This window comes from Lonchura striata, chromosome 3 (assembly GCF_050655825.1).
Source record: "Lonchura striata isolate lonStrDom1 chromosome 3, ASM5065582v1, whole genome shotgun sequence".
Lineage (NCBI taxonomy): Eukaryota > Metazoa > Chordata > Aves > Passeriformes > Estrildidae > Lonchura > Lonchura striata.
In genome coordinates this window covers 86,708,561-86,730,000 of record NC_140705.1, presented here as the reverse complement: position 1 = coordinate 86,730,000, position 21,440 = coordinate 86,708,561, and the positions used below count along the sequence as shown (strand labels likewise).

General features: G+C 50.0%; 3 protein-coding genes across 31 annotated transcripts in view; 1 reads left to right on the top strand and 2 right to left on the bottom strand.

Annotated features, from left to right (window-relative positions):
* RALGAPA2 (Ral GTPase activating protein catalytic subunit alpha 2) overlaps positions 1-11,568 on the top strand; it is a 96,106-nt gene extending 84,538 nt beyond the window's left edge. For 7 of the 12 annotated variants that reach the window (XM_085575626.1, XM_085575624.1, XM_085575621.1 and 4 more), the window contains 2 exons: positions 650-771; positions 9,816-11,568. In XM_085575626.1, coding sequence (XP_085431752.1) covers positions 650-771; positions 9,816-9,970 — 277 coding nt within the window. In that variant the 3' untranslated portion in view covers positions 9,971-11,568. Of the gene's footprint in view, positions 1-639; positions 772-2,186; positions 4,779-7,404; positions 7,444-9,815 lie in introns of those variants that run through there. The other 5 variants (XM_085575627.1, XM_021543322.4, XM_085575623.1 and 2 more) reach the window with 4 other exon arrangements.
* On the bottom strand, positions 4,901-20,737 carry INSM1 (INSM transcriptional repressor 1). The gene is made up of 2 exons (XM_085575684.1): positions 11,116-20,737; positions 4,901-10,465 (listed from the first exon to the last, which is right to left on the bottom strand). The coding sequence occupies exon 1, from the start codon at positions 20,606-20,608 to the stop codon at positions 19,274-19,276; it is 1,335 nt and encodes a 444-aa protein (XP_085431810.1). The 5' UTR covers positions 20,609-20,737; the 3' UTR covers positions 4,901-10,465; positions 11,116-19,273.
* The window catches only part of CFAP61 (cilia and flagella associated protein 61), a 99,589-nt gene continuing 83,049 nt past the window's right edge, over positions 4,901-21,440 (bottom strand). For 15 of the 18 annotated variants that reach the window (XR_014953871.1, XR_014953869.1, XR_014953875.1 and 12 more), the window contains 2 exons: positions 11,116-14,869; positions 4,901-10,465 (listed from right to left, as the gene is read on the bottom strand). Coding sequence is in view for 1 of the 18 variants with exons in the window: in XM_085575631.1 (XP_085431757.1) it covers positions 14,790-14,869 (80 nt within the window). In the remaining 17 variants the exon portion in view is untranslated. Of the gene's footprint in view, positions 14,870-21,440 lie in introns of all 18 variants that reach the window. The other 3 variants (XR_014953866.1, XR_014953867.1, XM_085575631.1) reach the window with 3 other exon arrangements.

The window sequence follows — 21,440 nt, the reverse complement described above, 5'->3', positions numbered from 1 at the left end:
AATGCTGTGTGTTCCAGGTTGCTGAGTTTTAATTAAAAGGCAATAGTCTCAATGTTAGCTTGCTTTGTTGTCTGCATTATTCAGGCCATAATGCATGCAAGTTGTGGGCTGGGTTTGTCCACTCTGCATAATTTATTTGGGATACGTAAGGTTGCATCTTCTAGCACCTGCCCAAAATACAACCGTCACGCTTTTGGAATTGGTCTGTTGTGTTTAATTTCTTCTAAGAAGTCCAGTGATCAAATGTATGTGGGGGGAGGGGGCTGTATCCCTCTGTTCTGTAGCTTTTTTTCTCAAATCTAGTTACTTTTCTGGTCATTGGAACAGGAATATTGTGTGCCAGGAGCTTCCCATAGTGCCACAGCCTATCTCTGATGGTCGGTTTTGATCTGTGGCTTTGCTCCTGTACTCAGCAGCTTCCAGGTCACAGCTTCTGAGTCAGGAAGCTCAAGAGGTGTTATCCTGAATTTCCATGCGTGAATGTATCCCCTCCTTGTTGCTCCCATTCAGAAATGTTGGACAGCTCTGGTCCGGTTCCCTGCCCATTCCAGCCTGGTCAGTGTGGATGTGGGGATGGGGGCTGGTGCTCAGGGATGCCACGGGACAGCCTTGAGTTCTGCACACACCTTTCCTTAACAGGGCATCGCAGCTACGAGGAGAGAGCTCTGTACCTTGAAGCCATCATCCAGAACCATAAAGAAGTGATGACGTTTGAAGATTTTGTAGCTCAGGTCTTCTCTCCCTCCCCCAGCTACTCCCTCGGTGGAACTGGTGAGTTCTGCACATTATTCTTCTCTGTAGCCCAAAGAAGCACTTGAGCAGCAGATGTACACCTGTTTTTTATAGATAAATGCTTGCAAATTTAAGACAACTATTCTTCCCCTGAATCAACTAATGAATATCAAAAGGAATGATGACATTAATTTTAATTTGTTTTGCATCAGAGCTATTCACACTGCTCCTTTTTTCACCTATCCTGTTAACCTCCAACTCCGGCAAGGTTAATGAACTTTCTTGCAGTGATGGGCTCGGGCTCATTCAGGACTCTGGGTTCTTGCTGAGCTGGGAATATGTTGTTCAAAAGTGAGGCCTGAACTGGGGCTCACTTATCAGAAATAGTTTCTCACAGGGGAAGCTGCTGTTAATGCTAAATGGGGATTATGCTGCTGAGCTACCAGGGTTAGGGATTAATGCACAAGAAATGCAGGAATGGGGTGCTGTTAGGGAATCGCATACAGGATGCAGGCGTGTCCCTTCAATTCACTGTAGGCTGCCCTGCAGCACCTGGCCTGGAACCTCTGCAGGGTTTGTGATGGGGGTGTGCATGTGTGGGGGGCTGTGTGGTGTCTCTGTGCGTGCACGAACATCAGTGCTCATCAGTCATCCGCCTGCTGAGAGGTGACAGCATTGTACCGAACTCCGGGAATTTATTCCTCATGTGCCTTGTGGAGGGTTAGGTTAGTGTGCAGTCACAATCGCTGTATGGCTGGTTTAAGTTTAAGTGAACCTCTCCTGAAAGGGAGCTTTGACTCTGAAATGCACATTTCTAGTGCCTTCAAAATGTGTTTTTTTCCAGCATTCAGAAAGTATCTGGTCACCGTGTGCTGGACTCTCTAACAAAGATTCCTTAATCCGTCATTGACGCTCCTAGGGTGACACTGGCACTTTCTCATCATTCCCTGCTTCTCTTTTGGACTGTTGAATAGATTATTTCCAACCTGTATAAACGTTGCAGGACATCTGCTCTATTTCTCTTTAGCCTGACTTGTTAGCAGATATCTTCCATCTAAATTGAAACACTGAAGGAAGAAATTAAATTTGCTCACATAAATCACTTGGGAATAAAACCAGCCGTGCAGCATTGTCTGGAGTTGCTGGCTCCAATCCTGGCGTGCTTGGAGCTTTGTGAGGAGATAAGAGGCCTGTGCTGGTCTGGCAGTGGTGGCCAGGAGCAGCAGGCAGAAGGCTTTGGAGATAAGCGCTGGCAGGAGGGAGGAGGAAGCCGGGGCCATTTACATAATCGCACCTCTTGTCCTGGAGAGGAGTCAGGGAACATGGGATGGATCTATTGATCTCTGCTGAACTGGAATATTAAACAACGCTAGGAAAGCTTATAACTTAAAGCTTTGATTAATGTTTTCTACATTAAAAAGTAGAACAGCTGTGCATTAAATTCTTTTATACAGTTTGCCAAAAGTCTGAGACAAAAAAATCGCCCATTTCAATAGGAGTGTGGTAAGTGCCCAGGGCTGCTTGTTAGCGCTTGAATCATTTATCTGTCGACATATTAGCAAATAGAAATGTAGATATAGTGATCCGTTTTAAACGTTTTGCTCTGTGCATAGTTGTGTTTCATTTTCATGCTGTTCTTAGCACGTGGTGTTGTGTCACATGTGGTTTGACAGGGCATACCCCCTCTGCAGCCTCACTTTCTGAAGGATAAGCTGCATATGCCAAACACATTTAAACTGTTTTCCAGTAGCTGAGGATTTCAGAACACTGTTCAATCAGGAGTACCTGGGTATGATTTCATTATTTTAATTGCTTTTAATTGCAAACCCTCCCCCAGTCAGATCCCAATTTTCATACTTCTGAACCTCAGAAATAATTCCTGATCATGAACTGGAGGCCAGCCATGACTTCTGGTGTCAGAATCTCTGCTTCTGACACATTACCTGCTGATTCTCTTGCATATTTAGTCAGTGATGAGCAGGGGCAGTGTCAGCTGTGGCCATGGGGATGTGTTTTCCATCAGATGCCCCTCTGCAGTCAACAGGAAGGCTGGATGCAGTCCCAACAGCTCTTCTGTTCCCCACCCAGTCCTGCTCCAGGCATAGATCCACCTGTCCTGCACCTGCAGGAATCACCTGTCTGCCACTCTGGAATACAGGGGGCATTTTTCTATGCTGAAATAGAAAAAAGGAGTCTGGGAGCAGTTAATAAAAATAAGCACTTTTCCCTGAAGGATGGTCAGGCACTGGCACAGGCTACCCAGGGAAGCACTGGGCTCCCCATATCTGGAAGTGTTCAGGAGGTGTCAGGACATGATTTTTGGGTGATGATGGTGTTGTTGGTTTGGCCACTGGACTTGTTGTTCTCTTCCAGCCTTGATGATTCTGTGAGATGCAAGGAGCCGGCACAGGTGGCAGTACAAGCCACAGTACAAGCAGTACAGCAGTACTGCTGATTCTGCTAACATAAACTGCTCAGGTAAACTTATTTTACCTGATTAATTCTAATTTTAAAAAAAGATTAATTCTCATCTGACCTGATTCTTATAATGCCTGTCAGGCATTATAATGTGATCCTATCAGTGCTGCAATTGCATGTGTGCAGCAGAGAGGGTCAGGGAGTACGAGTGCTGCTTATCACAGTGCAGTGTTCTCAGGAGTTACCACAGCATAGGGAGAAATCAAACACAGCTCTCAGTGACATACTGAGGTATCACTGACTGAGATAATTCTTGAAACTGGATATTTTTGTATTTTCTGATGCTGTCCCTGGGGATGCATCCCCAGACTCACGTGGGATGTGGTTTTTCCTGCCCTGGCTTAGTCTCCCTGTCACCAGTCTTGCAGGTGCTGCATTTTCTGCAGGAAAATTGTCTAGTTGATCTCCTTTGCTGTTTTGAGGAGCAGAGCCTTAAACTTCCTGTATGGATTACAGATAGCCCTGATGCCTTTAGCATTGAAAGTGCAGCCTCATAGGCAGAATGGCCATCCCCAAACTCATGCAGGGGATGTGCAGATTAGGAACAAAAGATGGGAATATGGCCCTTTGTTGTTAAACTGGTGCATTACATGCTGTATTTTAATTAGGCAGGGTTTGAGAGGCAGCCCAGGAAATCCTCCATAATCCAACGCTATTGAATTATTCTTTCCCTCTGCAGATTTCTCTCCTTTTAGTGGACAGGCTTTAAGCTGCTGTTCTTGCTCTCTCAGCCAAAACCCGAAACAGTTATTCAACAAAATACTTGTGCATTCTTTAAAAAAATTGGTGAAGCTGAAGTGGGCAGAGCAGCACCCCGACTTCAACTGCCTCTGTGGCACCTTGGGGCTTTGGTCTGTTTTTGTGTAAGATCAGCAGCCAGAAGCAAGGTGTTAACCTTTGGAAGTGAAAGGGGCCGCTGGATATTCCAGGAGAACTCTCCAGTCATAGCTTTCCCACCACAAGGATCCTGTCCGAGGGGCTTGTGCTGGCCATGGCAGGTTCTTGCATTCCAGAGAACCCCCTAGCGGCCGGCACCTCAGGGGTTAATGGGAATGGGGCACACTTGACTGCTGAGAGGACTGATCTAATCACTGCCATATCCAAGTGCATCTGTTCACCATGAGGTCATTCTTGTGCATGCTAATGACTTGGAAAATAAAGCACAATGCTCAGCGTTATCAGGGAGGATATACTGTAAATCTTAGCTTTTTTAGTTGCTAATGGAATGGGCAGAGAAAGCATCTAGGATTCTTGTGTTCAAGCTTAATGTTTTTAAAGAATCCTTTTCAGTAGGTCATCAGAAGAACTGTGCAGGAAAACTTGGACATGTGGTATCTGTTGGTAAATGGATTCTTAAATGAATATTATGGCATTGCCCAAGCGAAACACTTGAGTCAAGGAACTATTGAGGCTTTCAGCATTCCCTGGTTTTAAAGCCTTGGGAGCTGTGCCTGCTGATTTACATAAAACCGAGATTTTTGCAGCCTTTTTGTTGCAAAGGTGACACATGCTTTTCTTTTGTCTCTGGACTTTTCTTGTAGAAAATACTTGAATGTACAGCAAACAAGATCTTTATTATTTAGTGGTTTATTTTAAAGCACTTTTTGCTCAATGCTGAGCTTTAGCTTTCCCACTTTAAAGCAAAATAATTATTTGAATTGGACATACAGAGTTAAAATATATTTTTGAGGAAAAAAAAAAACAACAAAACAACAGAGTAATTCTTGTTTTAAACAGGACTGATGTTTTTTTCGTTTTTTGGTAACAGTAATTGAGCCAAGGATTAATTTTGCTTTAGTTTAGTTTTTCTGGGGTTTTTATACTACTTTGGGGGTTTTGTCATTTTATCTTTTTCCTTGGAACTCTGTAGGGTGTTTTGTCAGATTTGTGTCCATGGTCTGTGTCTGTGTGTGTGTATATATATATATATATATATATATATATATATATATATATATATATATATATATATAGTATTTTTGCCTATTTTCCTGCAAATATTAAAAACATACATATCTGAAACTGAATAGCTGTACCATGGTATCAGAGCATGTGCAGTGTGTGCCAGGGGTTGGGTTTAATCAGTGTGTCAGTATTGCCTGAAACCGAACAATTTATTTTTAATATATAGGATTTAGGAAATTCTTGACTGTCCTGCTTACTGGCAGAACAGGGAATTGCTGCTAGCATGGACCATGTGTGATGTTTGCTGGGCACGACACTGTGCAGCCCTTGGTGCTGCTACGGTAGTGTAGGTTGTCCAGGCAGTAAATAGAGGGAAAGCTGAGGGAAGTGGAGCAGAGAAGCCAGGACAGTTACCATAGGAGGCAGGACTCCAGGGCTTTCTCTTCTTCCTCCTTCCCTGTGAGGACTATTCAGGATGAGGTATGGTGACCTGTGGTGACCTGTCTGGCTTCCCGTGTCTGTTTAATCCAGGTAGTTCCTCATCCTCAGCAGACTGGAGCCTGCTGCAGTTGGGCTGCCCTTGGGAAGTTCCTGCAGTGGCAGGAACACAACAGTGCAGTTCCACCAGCAGATGTGGGAGCTGCTCCTGCCTGTGTGCTCTTGGTTATCAGTGCTCTATCCATAATTTTCCTGCCCATTTGGCAGGGCTGCTGCTGTAGTGACAGCACAAGGGTCAGGAATGGTCTGGCATTAAGCAGGGCAGGGTCACAGGTACCACAGAGTGTTGGAGGCAGCAGCTCTGTCCCCTCATCCAGCTGCTGTGGCCAAAGAGGCTGATTGATGCAAGCGTATGCCCAGGAGCCTAGGCCTGGCTCCGGAGGGTCCAGATCCCTGCAGAGCCCTAAGGAAGTGGCTGTCTGCCCAGTGTGCTGGGGCTGTCCTTTGTGCCGCCACTGAGGATGGACAGTCCAAACTTGTCCCCTGAGTCTGGGCAGGTGCTGGGACTCCTTCCCTCTCAAGCTTGGTGTTCCCCTCAGGATCTCCAGCAGTGGTGGGGTTGAGAGCCACATCAGGATTCTCAGCCTGGTCCCTGCCTTTTCCATATAATTAATTGGCTGGGAGGGTGCTCCCCCAGCTATGCTCTCCAGGAGAGGAGGTGGTGAGGGAGAGCTTAGCCTAGCAATCAGTGCTGGGATGGGCAAAAATATGAGCTTGATGGGCCATCTCTTCTGCTGGGTGACAGCTCCAGCTGCTCGAGCAGTCAACTCGCAGAAGGCTTAAGGCAATATGGCCCCTTTGTATTTTCCCTCTGCACTGAGGCGTTGGCAGAGACCTGCAGCAGAGGCAGAGCAGAACTGGGGCAGAGCCATCCTGTGGCCTCATGCTGAGGGTTTGGGCTGCCCTACCTGTGACACCCACACAACCCCTAGCACTTCGTGGGGTTTGAGCCCTGCAAAACTAATCAGCAGCTGTTCCAACTTGAGAGTAATTAAACTTCAATGTGTACATTTCAGGCTTATTTCTGAGGCGCTCAAACCATGGAGGCCCACAGTGGTGCCAGGCACTCCCACCTGAGCTGGGAGCTGTGGGTGCCATTTTAAAGTCTGTTCTGCCCCAGTTATTAACCTGCAGCGTCAGATTCTCTTTACTGTGTCACTTAACAGCTTTCCAGGGCACTGGAGGAAGTGTGTGGCATTGATTAACCCAGCTTCAGTTATCTATGGGTTTTTCCATTCAGACTCAGGATGCTGCTTATAGTGTACTTGGAGCCTGTCTCTGGGAATTGGAAGCAGGAACACTGTGCAGATTTATGACAATGATTCTCTCTGGAATTTTATCATCTTTGCATTTATTAGGAAGGAAAACAAAGATTTCCACAGACCTGTCCTGGCTGAAACGTTAATAGGGGTTTGGAACAGGTCACAGCCCATGTGAAAACTTCATGGTTCTTCTCAAGTACCAATCTTCAGCATCCTTACAGGTCATGGTCTTACCCACCCTTGCTTTCAGGAGTGTTCAGCTGCTTCATGAGCAGTGGCTAAAATGCTATTCCTAGAGCATATGCCCTGGGGAAGGTACCAGGTTTACTTTAAACATTCCCTCCCTTGGTCATTTCAGTCCTCAGACCCCAGGAGAAAGTGCATGCATGTTCCCATTCCTGCCTTTAGTGGGGTGTGCTGTGTCAGGTTGATGCAAGTGCAGCAGTCACAGGGTGCTGGTTCTGCACTGACATGGTTTTGTTCCCCCCCTTTGGTCCTTCACTGACATAGTTTTGTTCTCTCCCTTTAGATTAGAGCGTTAATGCTCTCGGTACTGTAAAAGCCACAGGTAAGAGCGATGATTCCCACAGGCCCCTCAGCTGCTGCTATAGTTCATCAGTAGCAGCTCTCCTTGCCCTCCTCCTCCCTTGCTGCCTTTGCTCTATGTTCAGCTCTGCCTCCTGTGCTCCATGTTCAGCTCATGCCTCCTCTGCCTCCCATGCTCTGGTTCGCCTTGTACCTCCCATACTCTGCGTGCAGCTCTGCCTCCTCTGCTCTGCGTGCGGTTCTGCCTCTTGCGCTCTGCGTGCGCCTCCTGCGCTCCGCATGTGGTTCTGCCTCTAGGGTGCAGTTCTGCCTCCTGTACACAGTCATGCCTCCTGCAATCCTCATACAGTAATGCCTTCTGTGATCTGCACACATTAATGCCTCCCATATGTGGTAAAGGTTCCCACAATATGTGTACAGCAACGGCCCCAGTAATGCCTCCCACAATCCGTGATCTGTGAACAGTAAAAACTCTGTATGTGCCAGGTAATGCTTCCCGTGATCCAAATGTGGTAATACATCCTGTGATATGTGCCTGGTAATTATTTTTTACTTCTAAGCTGCTTCAGCTTGTCCATTTGGAGAAAACTATTATTTTGACCATCTGCCATTCTGCCTCACTGCAGGAATGTCAAGTACAACACCTCCCTCGAAGCCCTTCCCTCCCCCACACTTTTCTCCCCAGCCAATAGCACCACAGGTTTTGTTTTAATCCAAAATTGACAGTTCTCCATTTTTCACAGAAAATGCCTCTACAGGCTAAGTCACACTTTCCACCTTTTTAAAATGTGCTATTTCCCCTCAGTCACTTTTCTCAAAGAACCAATCTGGTAAGTAAGGGCTGTCTTTGAGATGCAAACACAGGGCTGCAGGCAGTCTGAGTGGGTTCATAATTCGGGCTGTGCTGCTGCTGTTCCGCTCCTGCTTTCAGTCACTCAAACACCCAGAGCTGCTCAAGCAGAAGCACAGGTTAGACCTCACCTTGGAAGTGTAGCCCAGAGCCAGGGTGAGTCTTTGTCCTCAGAGAGTAGCTGAGGGCTCATTCTGCTGCCACACTGACCTATGGCCATGTCCCCACCTGTCCTGTAAGGACAGTGCCCTGTTCACCTGTACCCAAGGGCTACCTCAGCCATGGGCAGCTTCACCCTGGCTGTGCTCTGGGGTATTTTGCGCATGTTTGGGATTTACCTGAGCTAGGAAGGTGAAGAGAGGATTGAAGAGTTGTGGCCTGGCCACAGCTGAGAATGGAGTCGGTTGTTGTATTGGAAGTAGGTCTATGTTTCAAAACACAACTATCTCTTCGGAGATTCAGAGGGCATGCCAATGGTGCCAGCCTTCAGAGAGGGTTCAGAAAATTCCTGTGCTCTCCCTGCCTGATTGCAAGATTGTTCCTCTCTCCTACCTTGTGTTTATAATAAAAAATAAATAAATAAAAAACTTGTGTTTACACTTTGGGAAACAATTGCAACATGGTTTTAAAAATACTGTTTCCTTAGGGAGCTGATGAAACACTGTTCCTCCGGGAAATGCCTTGGGAGAGGGCAAGTCCTCACGACCAGGGCAGGGTGTGTCCCTCACAGAAGCTCCACCTGGTTTTGGTCATAAGTGTCTCATTTAATGACCATGTGTTCACCTGTTCCCCTTCAGCCAGCCTGGGGAGGCCTGGCCTCCAGGGAATAACCAACAGGTGACTTCACTCAACAACAAAGCATAACCGCGCCATACCCACAGCCCCCACAAGACCCTTCCCCAGTGGTGACCATAACCACCAGTAACAATAACATAACAGTACACTGTCATGTAGTGGTAAAAAATAGTGATTCTTTAGGATTTTCCCAGAGGTTAAGGCACCTTCCTTAAGTGAGAGAAGAGTTTTGTGCCAGCCCTCACACTGGGAATGCTCATTGCCAGCTCTCTGTAGCAGGCCAAATACACAAGAACAGTTTAATGACACACAGCAAAAACCAGTTTCCCCACACAGAACTGTTTTATGTTGAAGCTTCAAGTGAGCAGGATAGGAGCTTCCCACCTCCCTCCCATGGAGCTGTTGGGGTCCTGAGAGCCATCAGGGGCTGCAGGGGCTGTGCAGACCAAAAGGGGGTAATGCTGGGGGGCTCAGTGCTCACCTGGACACTGTCAGCCTCTCAGGGCCTCGCTGCTCCTCACTTCTGGGAGCTGGCAAAGAGAAATCTCTAATTTCTCTGGGAAGCACAGTATGGCAGTTCTGCTGCCTACAGCAAATTCCTCCTCTGGAGGTCAAGTTCACCTGAGTGATCCCCAGGAGAGGCTGGAAAGAGGCGAGGGGAGGCACTGCACTGTGTCACACGGTTATTCTGAGGACACAGGTTGTTTTGTCCTGACCTGTGTTTTCCTTGCCCACCCACTGTTTTCCAGGCTGCCTCACCACAAGTGCAAGCGCTGACCTCACTGACACCACTGGCGTCGAGCTGGTGGAGCCGCCCTCGCCCATGCTGCCATGTGCCTCCAGGAGCAGGGTCTCCGGAACATTCTGCCACTCTGCTAGTGCCCTCAGCAAGATGTCCACCTGAGGCCCTGGAGAAGAGAGCTGTGGCCAGGGCAGCCCACGGCACCTGAGCACAGATCAGAATGGGCAGTCTGGGTGAATACATCTTGAAGGGGCCAGGCAAGGGGTTTGCTCTGTGAAATGGGCCTTCCCCAGTCTGGTCAGACATGGCTGAGGATTGGCTGTCACCTGCGTCACCTTTACCACTGCTCTGGCACCAGGTGAGCAAGGGCCCCAAGCTCCTGGGTGCAGGTGCTGCAGCCAGAGGGCATGAACCAGCACTGAAACTAGTTATTTAATGTACCCTTAGAGCATTGCTTTAGTCATTCCAGGCAGCACTTACCTGTGCATTAGGGAATTTCTTTTAAAGAGATGTTTTCCTGTGACTGGCCAGGTAGCAAATGTTCCCTGCTGAAGCATAGGTGGATGAGGGAGGAGCTCTCCAGTTGGTGCTGTCCCACTGCGGAAGTGCTGTGGCCTTTCTGTGGTGTGTGCAATGGCTGTGCACTGGAACTGCTCCCTAGAGAAACAAAAATAAGCAAATCCCTTTTAGAAGAACAAAAGCCACACTCCTGCCATGACCCCTTCCCAGCACAGTGTGAAGAACTGGGTAACCTCCTCACCTTGTCCCAGCAGGCTGTGACCTGTCTCTAGCCAGAGTACAATACAGGTGAAGGCTTCTGAGGACTTAGGGTGTCCTCCTGGCACCTGCTGTAGTGAGCAGAGCTCGTATTTGCAGTAGCTGGTGTGTTTTGGTTTACACGTGTTGAAGGTTGATGGGGTGCAAATTTTTATAGTTAAATCACAAGTATTTTAAAGCAACAGAAATCTGAGATCCAGCAGCCACAGAGCCCTGTCCTGCTGCTGCTTGGTTGCTCCTGGGCACACATACACACACACACACCACCCAAAAGAATGGAAGTTGCTTTAAGCAAAGAGATTGTGTTTTTTGGGAAATGTGCTGTTGGGCCCCCATCTGTTTTTGCACTTACACGTGGTGTTATAGCTGTCTGTCTGACCCTCCGAGTGCTAGCACCTGGCCAGAGGCCACCCTGTGCCTGTGGGGCACATTCCAGCCGTGGCCAGTGATGCTGAGGCAGCCCTGGGGCTCTGCAGTTCGCTCTGTGCCCAAGGGGCAGTAGCTCAACCTGGTGCCTGACAGGAACTCACCTGGTGCAGCTGCAGGAAGGAACCTCTGTCACTGAGGGCATGGACAACTGGTTTGATTTTCTGCCTCACAGCTGGGTTTTGTTTTCTGTTGATTTTCTGTCAGTGAAGGAACCTAGAAAATAAAACATGCATTTTAATTTATTTTACATTCAGGGCTGGACAAGCACAGCTGTCTGGCATTTAAGTTATCCAATAGCTGGTCTGAAACAATTTCAAAGGCATCCTTCTGAGTAAGGAGCCCTTTCTCCTTAGAGCAATATGTAACTTTAATTCAGGGCAGGATTAAGACATCAACGAAAATCATGTTTTCCTGATATCAAAAAGCTATTAATTTGTATAAATTCTGCTGTGGTTTTGCACCCTGAACTGGATGACAAAGCCACTCTGTCACCCCTCACAAAATTAATAAATCTTTGCTCACAATAAAATTTCTCCCCAGAGCAATAAAAGGCAGTACCTGTGTGGTGTGTGTGGTGGCAGGTGGGAGGTGCCGGGGCTGGAACTCCAATGACACTGGTGGTGCTGCTGGGCCCGGCTGCTGCGGGTACCATGGGTGTGCAGGGCTGGCTCACAGGGGACAGGTACAGTCCCTGCTGGACGTGGGTTCTGCCCCTCTCTGCTGGGGCCACGGCTGCAGGAACAGCCGCCAGGTGCGGAGCAGGCAGTGGCGTTCCCAGACCGGAATGCTCTTGAGAAGTTCACAACACACGGTGACTGACACAGGGGCCTCCACATGGCAGCAGTGACCTTTGCCACCCTGCAGAGTGGCACCTCCTGCCAGCCTGACCCTGCCCACGGTGCCAAGCACAGAGACAGACTTTTGGGGCCCCCAGAAGCCACTGTCCATAGCCTGCTTCCCTGCAACGTCTCGTAGCCCAACCATCCGCATTAAAAACAAGAGGTTTTTAGTGGTGATTTTGTACTCTACAGCACTATTCTTTAAGCAAATGTGGGGGGCTGCACTCAGCCGTAACAATGTCTGAAAAGACAAAGGTAATCTCCCTTCCTTTGCAGCAAAATCCTCTCCTAAATTGCTTTCAGTTGCTCTAACCAGAAATGGAGAGTTAATCCAGCTAGCTCTAGATAAAGCTACCTTTGCAGAAGTAACTGTGCACACACTAATGAGCTATTGGGAACCTGGCTTCCACCTACCTTTCCCAAGGAGGATCACTGCCCAAGGCCCAGCACCACCACCCTCGAGTGAGTGGAGAGCAGGCTGGGGCCAGCTGCTCTGTGGACCAGGGGTGACCACTCAGGGGCTGCACTGGCAGCACTCTGAGCCAGCAGTGCCCCTCACCAGGGCTGGCACAGCCATGTCCCCACTGCCCTGACAGCAGGCAGGCCCAGGGCAGGCTCTGGCTGAAGGGCATGCAGCTCCCGCACAGCTGAGGGCCCAGCACGGCCTGGCACTGGTACCCACGGGGGCTGGGGGCACTGGGGCCCCGCTAGGCAGGACACAGCCACAGCCAAGGCACTGCAGTGGCACTGGCAGAGCCAGTCTAACCATGGGCAGCAACATGAACCCAAGACACCCCCAGCTCTGCACCTATGGCAGCAGCTGCAAAAATGGCATTAAAAATAATTTACTAAATTAAATAATATATAGACTAGTTTATACTTAACATGGAGTCTCAGAATGTGTTGGAAATGAACTTAAAGCTCATCTCATTCCACTCTTACCATGGGCAGGGACACTTCCCACTATCCCAGGTTGCTCCAAGCCCTCTCCAACCTGCCTTGGAACACTTCCAGGCATGGGGCAGCACAGCTTCTCTGGGAAAACTGTGCCCGGGCCTCCCCATCCTCACAGCTGAGTTTCCTTCCTATAGCTATACCTTTCTTCAGCTTTAGAAGGATGCCTAACATTTTTTACAAACATTTGTATAGGTATTATCTTATTCCTATGCCTATTAATATGCTCTCTTTAACTATAGAATATATGTTAGGGATCTTATCCTATGTTCTATATACTGTATGCTACAGTATTTCAAAATATATATCTAATATTTGATGTTATGCATGTCTATATGTTTCTAGTAGCTACAGTATATGTTGTAGGCATTAAATACAGATACAATGTGCATATATTATTACATTAAGGAAAATATATGCAATCTGTGATCTATAATCTAGGTAAAATACAAGATATATAATGTGATATGCATTATATATTATACAATGTATTATATAATATATGCATATATATTTTATTCTATTAATACCAGGTTTTGAATATTAAATATTGACTATAAAGGTGACAAAAATTGGCTATAGTTTACATAAATACCACATATTACCTTTACATTATACATGTATATCTACATATGCACACATCCCTGGGATGTATTTTAGGTATATGTACATATCATGACAAAAACTGTAATATTACTTTGCTAACGATAATGTTAGCTGTGTGCAAATACATGCAGTATACTTTTATTTAAAATGTATATAAGAAAGTAATATAAATCACATCAGCAATGTATGAATTCTATGTAACATGATATAATGAACATGCAATATTTGGCACATGTATGATGTGCATCATGGAGTATTCAGTGTAGTATATAGATACAGTAACAGTATTTCAGACCATGATTGACATGGATGTATAGTGGATATGCCAGGTGTGCACACATATGAGCACCTACACTCTGTCCTCCAAAGCACACAAATCCTGGCTGCAGAGCTGACAAAACCTCCTGTCAGACAAGAGTGTTTCAGTACATCAACACTGATAATGTATCAGTAATTATGTATAATGCATGGATGATATTATGTTCTGTAGATAATATACTTAATATGCATTGTCTAAGTGGCAATATGTAACAGACATATATTAGTATCTATTGTATAATACAATATGTTTTGATATAATACATGTAATATATTATTACATGTGTTATTACCTACATATTCTGAAGTTTACTTACATAAATCATCTATATTGAATATACCACTATAAAAGGAATATATTTTTTACATATATTTTATCACAGATCCTAGAATAGTTTGGGTTGGAAGGGCACAATATAGTTCATCTCATTCCACCCTTACCATGGCAGGGACACCTTCCACTATCCCAGGTTGCTCCAAGCACCATCCAACCCAGCCTTGGACACTTCTAAGGATCCAGGGGCAAATGCAAAATATAATTTATTGTATGTAATAAATTCTAATTTTCTTCTGTGTGTGTGTAACTGGACCAAAACCTCCCAGCTCAGACACCCATGACTGTATATCATTTTGTCATTGAACTGCTGTTGCACTATAAGTAACTTCCCTCTAAAAAACTGTAAAAATGAGCCAATAAAAATATAGTGGTTCCATATCCTGAGAAAGCAGAACGTGTTTTAACGTGCAGCTGAGCCATGTTCCTTCTCTCCCACAGCCCAGTGCCCATGGCAGCACAAGCAGAGCCTTTACTCTGGTTAAATTCTCCCTGTCACTCACCTTCCCCATTGCCCAGAGAAGGCTGAAAAGCCTCAGCAGAGTGGTACAGCACAAGAGCTAGGTGGGAACAGGCTGGGCTGTGCATGCCCTCGCCTTCAGAGCTGCGAGGGGGCTTTATTAGAGCTTAAAAGCAGTTGTTCTTTTTTAAGAGGAACAGGTGGTTTAACTAGACCTGGCTGCTTCAAATAATGTCCCAATTACTGTGTGAGGAGGTTGCGCTCCTAGGAGAGTTCCTGTGTTGGTGTGGGGTTCCCACTGCCACCACTGTGCCCAGCTCTGCCTGGTTTCAGTCCCTGGCTGCCTGTTGAGGAGAAAACAGCATGGTCAGAACAGCGCTGGGGGCAGCCCAGTACATGGATCCAATGGCGCAGATAAGAACCAAGCCTAGCAGTGTCTGGTGTAGAGCTGGTACCACAGGACAGCCCACACTTGGCATGTCCCATCTCAATGATTAATGCATCAAATGTTGCCAGAGGCATCAAATGTTGCCAGAGACAGACCTTTTGTTATGTGGACTGTAAGTGACATTTTATTTAAACCATTTATAGCCCTGATGAGGCTTCTTACCTGCATGGAAGGATCTGAGGCGTTTAATGCCATTTGCAAGAATGCACCTGCAAACCCAGATCCTTCACCAAGGGGAGATGCCTGGGTGCTTCAGGAAACTGCTGTCACACCCAGCCTAAAACACTCACCACAGTCTAGCACTCCTGACCCAGGAGCAATGGGGCAGGAGGTGTGTTGGCACCAGCACCACACAGCAACCTGTAGTACCCTGCAGGCATGGCACACCCCAGAGAAATGCCTGTGACTCCATGAGCCATTTCCCAGCTCATCAACAGCAATACCTTTTTTTAAACAGGCTTGTGTTTTGTGAAGAAGAGTGAAATTCAAGGCGAAAGCCAATGTTTGCCCTGTTTCCAGGCATGCCCTAATCCCATGGGTACCTCCTAGCTGCCCACCCCAGAAACAGACCAGGAGGTGCTGGGCAGGCCCCCCCAAAACCATGAGCTGTGCCTAGCTGTGTTTCCCAGTGAGCGCATCCAGCAAGGCAGCTGACAGATGCCTTACTGCACTGATGGCTACAAGGGATTGTGGTGTTGGTACCAAAACTTGGAAAAACCTTCCCTGGGGACAAGCATCCTCCAGAGAGTCTTCCCCTGTGGGCAGGAGCAGCTTGCCCCAGCTCCCCACCAGCTCTGAGCCCATGGGGCAGGGATGGCATCCATGCTGTATTTCTCAGGACCCTGCAGGTTCCTCTATCTAATCTCCCAGCTCCTTTCCCTGTGCTCACAACACTTGGTCCCAGACCACATATTTCTCTCTCAGCATGCTCAGAGAGGAGGAAGGCTCTGGCACAACAGGGTAACCCCTCTGCCTGAATGCATAGATTATGAGCAACCTCTGCACCAGCTGCCTCCACTGCATCATATTTGGGACAGGATCAGTGTTTTCCATGGTGCCCAAACCTGTTTCTGCTAGATGCACCGAGAGCCATCAGCAATTGATTTGTTAGCTGACAGCAGGCGGCTTTGTTTGCGCAGCGCTGGCTGGCCGTGCTGCCAGGTGGCCAGAACATAACACCTATCAGGCAACACCTTCATTCACAGGGTCTGCTACTGAGAGCACTCGGGGTTCAGCACACTGCTTGGCCCCTGGGACAGCCACCAAGCTACACATGGACTTGGAACTTCACAGACACAGAGCAGGAGACAGCCCAGCAGAGGCCCAGTGCTTGGGGCCTGGGCAGTGGGACAGTGCAAGGCAGGAACTAGTGAGGGGCGAAGACAGATCCATCCCCAAAATACTGTCCGAAGGAAATTGGTGTAAGTGGGAGGCTTTGTAACCTGTCACAGTGGTGCAATGCCCTTCTCTGCCAGGTGGCATGAGATGCAAAACAGTAATGCTGATGGCTCCCTGCAAAACTCCTCGGGTAGTTGGGGCTCACCCTCACAAAGAACCCCTCCAGAAACCCCTCAAGCCATCAGGGCTCACCCTCACAAGGAACCTATTCAGAAACCCCTTGGGCAGTCAGGGCTCAGCCTCACAAGGACCCAGTGAGGCAGATGAGGGGAGAAAGGCTGCATACACAAAGGCACAGCCGGCTCTGCCCAGGTTGCTGCAGCCCAAGGGATGTCAAAAGCAAAAATGCCTTTTACAGGATGCTTGTGAACGGAGCCATTTCCAGTGTACTCTGCTGTCACCTCTCCTTACTCCTCCCCAACACAGGAGTCTCCACTAATCACCCTTTCTGCTCAGCAGGAGATGCAATAAGTCAGTGCTGATGGTTACCCACACAGTTCAAAAAATGTGAGGAATTCTGGTCCTCAGAAATTTCAACTGATTCTTAGCAGGATAGACATGGATTTATCTGTCTATTAGGAAATGGACAGCTATTGTTTTGTGGCCTGCTGGTGCCACAGGCTTTGAGCACAGATTTCAGCAGGGACACTGCTGTGACCGTGTGGATGGAGCAATTAGGCTTCTCCAGAGGATGTGCCAGGCATCATCTGGAAATGGTGTCCAGTGGCCTGAGAGGACAGCCATGTGTGTTGGCAGAGTCCCCTCAGGGAGCAGAGAGCCGCTCCACAGACAGCTGCAACACCATCCGCAACAGCCCAGGATCTGGGGCTTTCCAAGGCCAGGGAAGCCAGGAAAGGCAAAACTGCACCTCTTGCCAGGCAGGCTTTGCTGCCTATCTCTGGCTGTGCTCTTTTCCAGTGTATTGATTTACAGCTAAAACCACAGCTTTACCTAGGCCTGAAGTCAGCCCTGGTACTACCAAGTTAGTTTCCTAGGAATCAAGACAACAGGAGCATACCCATACACTCGTACTGTTCAGCCTGACTGAACAAAAAACCTCTAACAAATCTTTCTCTAGAAAGATGTTCTTTCTCTACAAGCTTTCCTTTATCACAAAATAGAGCCAGTTCCTGGGAAACTTTCCTCCAGGAAGCTCAACCACCTGCCTTTTCCACAGTGAATCAGGGTTAGGAGTCTTTAGGTGAGAGAAGATAGCAGGAACAGGCTGGAAACCTCTTCCAGGGAGCCAAAGTCTCAAAGGCATTGCTACCCCAAGATGAAGCAGTTCCTATACCCACACCAAGCCCTCACATCCCCCTGGCCTTTCACATACCAGTTCAGGAGCAGGGGTTTGCTCTTGAGGCTGCCAAGCAGATTTGCATGCTGTGAAGTTGGCTCTGTACCTGGTCCTGCTGGCAAAGGGGGAGACTGTATAGGTGCATACAACACCTGCCTGTGAGAGGGGTTTCACAAACGCAGCATGCACCTTTCCCCACTTACACAGATTTTGTAACAATTCTGATCAAACCCATCAAGATTCCCACATACAAACACAAGCCCTGGAGATAGATCAATCTACATAGATATGTATATATCTATATATATACAGTTATTGAAGGCTGCTACAGAAATCCCACTGCAAGGCACAAAGGACCAGGCAGGAGCCGGCTCTGGCCCTGCCAAGAATCAAAGAAATGCCTGTCCTTCCTTGCACCAGCTCCACAACTCATGGACAAAGCAGGATGCCGCAGCAGCCACCCAGCAAACAGCAGAGCCCTCATAGGCAGGGATTTCTACAAATTCTCCACTTACAGGTGCTGCTTCTCCTTGAGTTATCCCTACAACACCTTCCAGGGAAGGTACCTGTCAGCTTTCCCAAGCAGCAGAGCACAGGGCAGGCTGTGCCCAATGGTGGCTAGACCAGGTCCCATGGCCAGAGGACCCCTTTTCTCAGGGGGCAGCCTTTCCCCAGAGCAGCCATGCTGCATCCTGCTCTTCTCCCTTTAATTCCTTTTTAATTAATCTCATCAAATGGTGCAGAGCAGGCTGGTGCCTATGGAGGCACCCTACCAGCTGCAGTGTGGAGCCGGGTGCCAGCCCACCCCTCACCCCACCCCAAGCCCCCAGGGCCAGCCCAGCAGGGAGAAGCAGGAGGGATGTGGGCATGCTTGAATTTGAAAATATTTTATTTGAATAGTAAATAATTATACAGTTGAAACAGTTCTATTGAAGCACTCTATAAATAGCTAACAGTTAAGAAAATAATGTGTGTAGAAAAAGAGATTGCATCTAAAATTAAGAGCTGTTGGTTGCACGGGATAAAATGGTTAAGATCATGTGTTATTCTAGGTATAAAAGTTAAAACCTTTTTAGCAGATCCCTTAAGAAAAAAAGATCTTCTAAAACGCACAGTGAAATGGCAGGTGAGGAGACAAAAAAGCACATTAGAATATCTGCAATCAAATAATATCAATCTTCATAATTAATATAAATAAATAACGAATAAATAACATAATTACTCAAACCAACATATACAGATAGACAACTCATGAGCTACCTTAGTAAGGGCAAACGAACAGAAACAGAAAGTTGGCATGTCACAGTTAAGGCAGTTTCTACAGCATTTTCTGGAGACCATCAACAGCAGAGTCAAGGCATTTGTGGCTACACTAAAGGAAACGCTTGTTTCTCTCAAGCAGTTTGATCTGTTCACATCGATAAAAACAGAGCAAAGGAACAAAATTAAAAAAAAAAATTAAAGTAAGAAGAAATTAAAAATAAGAGAGAGACCCGGGGAAGGTAAGTGTAAAGCCAGATTCCAGCAGGTCACAAGCTGTATTAAAGCTAATCGTGTGGCGGCCCCGGGGGAGCAGCACGGGGCGGCGGGGAAGGCACGGGCGGCTCAGCAGGCAGGGCGCAGCGGCACCTGGAGCAGGATGACCTGCCGGTTCTCTGAGGGGTGGCACTTGTTGATGTGCCGGGTGAGACCGGGAGAGCTATAGAAGGTGGCCGGGCAGTACTTGCAGGGGAAGACCTGGGCGGCGTGCAGGAGGCGCAGGTGCCGCTCCTGGCTGCTCTTGCTGGGGAAGGTCTCCCCGCAGACGGGGCAGAGGCGGCACTCGGCGGCAGGCAGCTCCTCGGCGCTGGGCCCCGGGGCTGGTGCGGGTACCGGGACTGGCGTGGATGTCGGTGTAGCGTGCCCCAACAGGTGCTTGCGCAGGTAGGCTTGCCGGCGGAACCGCTTGGCGCAGCGGGGACACTCGAAGAGCCCCTCCTCGGAGCCTGCCTCCGAGGCTCCGCCAGGGCTCGGTGTGTCCCGCTCGCTGCCACTGCCACCGCTCGCCTCCTTCGGTGTCTCCTCCGCCGGGACCGGGCCTGGGCCCGCGGCCGGTGCCCGGCCTGCCTCGGGGCCGCTCTTGGTGGCGGGTGGACGGGGTTTGTGCCAGCGGCGGTGGGAGGCGAGGTTGGCGGGGCAGGAAAAGACCTTGTCGCACTCGGGGCAGCGGTACTCCACCCGGACGATGCGGGAGCAGCGGTGCTGCGCCAGCGCGAAGGGGTCCCCGTACTCCTCCTTACAGAGCTGGCAGATGAACTCGCCCAGCGGACGGGCGCAGCCGCCTCGTGCCTTGGCCGGCACCTCCACCGGGCCCTCCTTGATGCGCAGCCCCAGCACCGGCGAGGTGGTCACTTCGTCCTCAAAGGTCAGCTTGCGGATCGCCTTCGTCTTCTTGCCCGACTGGGCCTTCTGCCGCCCAGGTTCGGAGGCACCCGGCGGGCGCTTGGCGGGCAGCGGGCGGCCCGAGGCAGGCGGCGCGGCCGGGGCGGGGACCCCACCGGGGCCGGGCTGGGCGCCGGGCGGCTCGGTGTGGCCAGCAGCGGCCCAGAGCTTGAGGTCAGCCGGGGCGAAGAGGATCGGGTCCATGGTGCCGGGAACGGCCGGCGCGGGGAAGGACTCGGCTGAGACGGGCGAGCCCAGGCTGAAGCCGCGCTCCAGGTATTTGTCCCTGCTGACGGGCCGCGTGGGGCTATACAACGCCTGCACGGCGGCATCGGGCGTCCCGAATGGCACCGGCGGCGGCGAGTCCCGCGGCAGGGGCGGCGGAGCGGCGGGGCAGGCGGGCGGCTGGGCGGCGCCGGCGGGGAGCGGCGAGCCGGCGACAGCCTCGCGGCAGCAGCGCACCCGGTAGGACACGGGGGTGGGCCGCCGGCTGCGCTTCACCAGGAAGCCCCGGGGCATCTTCGCGCCGGCTCCGGGCCGGCTGCAGCTACGGCGGAGGCTCCTAGCTCTGCCCGCGGCGCAGCCGCTGCCGCCTTTAAGCGGGCCGGGGCCATTGTTCGGGCCGGCGGCGGCGGGACGGGCCAATCAGCGGCGGCGGCGGCGGCGCGGCCGCACCTGAGCCCGGACCGGCACACGCCCGGCCCCGCCCCCGCCCGGCCGGCACGCGCGGTCTTTGTGTGCCGCCCCCCGCGCCGGCAGCGGGGCCGGCAGCGGGTGGTGGTCTCGGGCCGCCAGCCAGCGAAGGCTGCGCCGCCGGGAAGCTCGGCACGGAGCACCGTCCACTCTCGGCGGGCTGTTTGCGGGGGCGGCCGCACCGGGGTGCGGGGAGAGGGGAATTCGACGCACGAAGAGGCGAAAGTGGCGCTTGTGGCAGCGGCGGCACAGAGGGGAGCGGGGATGCCCGCAGGGGGTACTGCCCAGCGGCGGCAGTAGGTGGCCAATGACGGGTCTGTCCGAGCGGGAGGAATAACGAACGGCTCATAAGGGCCCGGCCGAGCCCGGCAACCCTGCAAACGGAACAACTCCGTGCTGCTGCGGGGTTAGGGCAGGCGGAGCCACAGCCCCGGCCCAGTGGTGAACGAACCTGTTACTCTAACCCGAACGGGTCAGGCCCAGTTCCCGGTACAGGCGGGGACGGCGACGGTGGCGCTCGGTTTCAGCCCGAAACGCTGCGCATCGGGTACTTTGGGTGCGACGGGGAACGGGCAGAGGGTCCTCGCGCTCCCGCACATCGCGGTCGGTGTCTAAGCAAACACGCCCGAAGGCCCCTAGGATGCGGCAGGTGCAGCCG

Excerpts from the sequence above, each read along its gene's own strand:
- INSM1 (XM_085575684.1), bottom strand. The coding sequence starts at position 20,608 with ATGCCCCGGGGCTTCCTGGTGAAGCGCAGCCGGCGGCCCACCCCCGTG.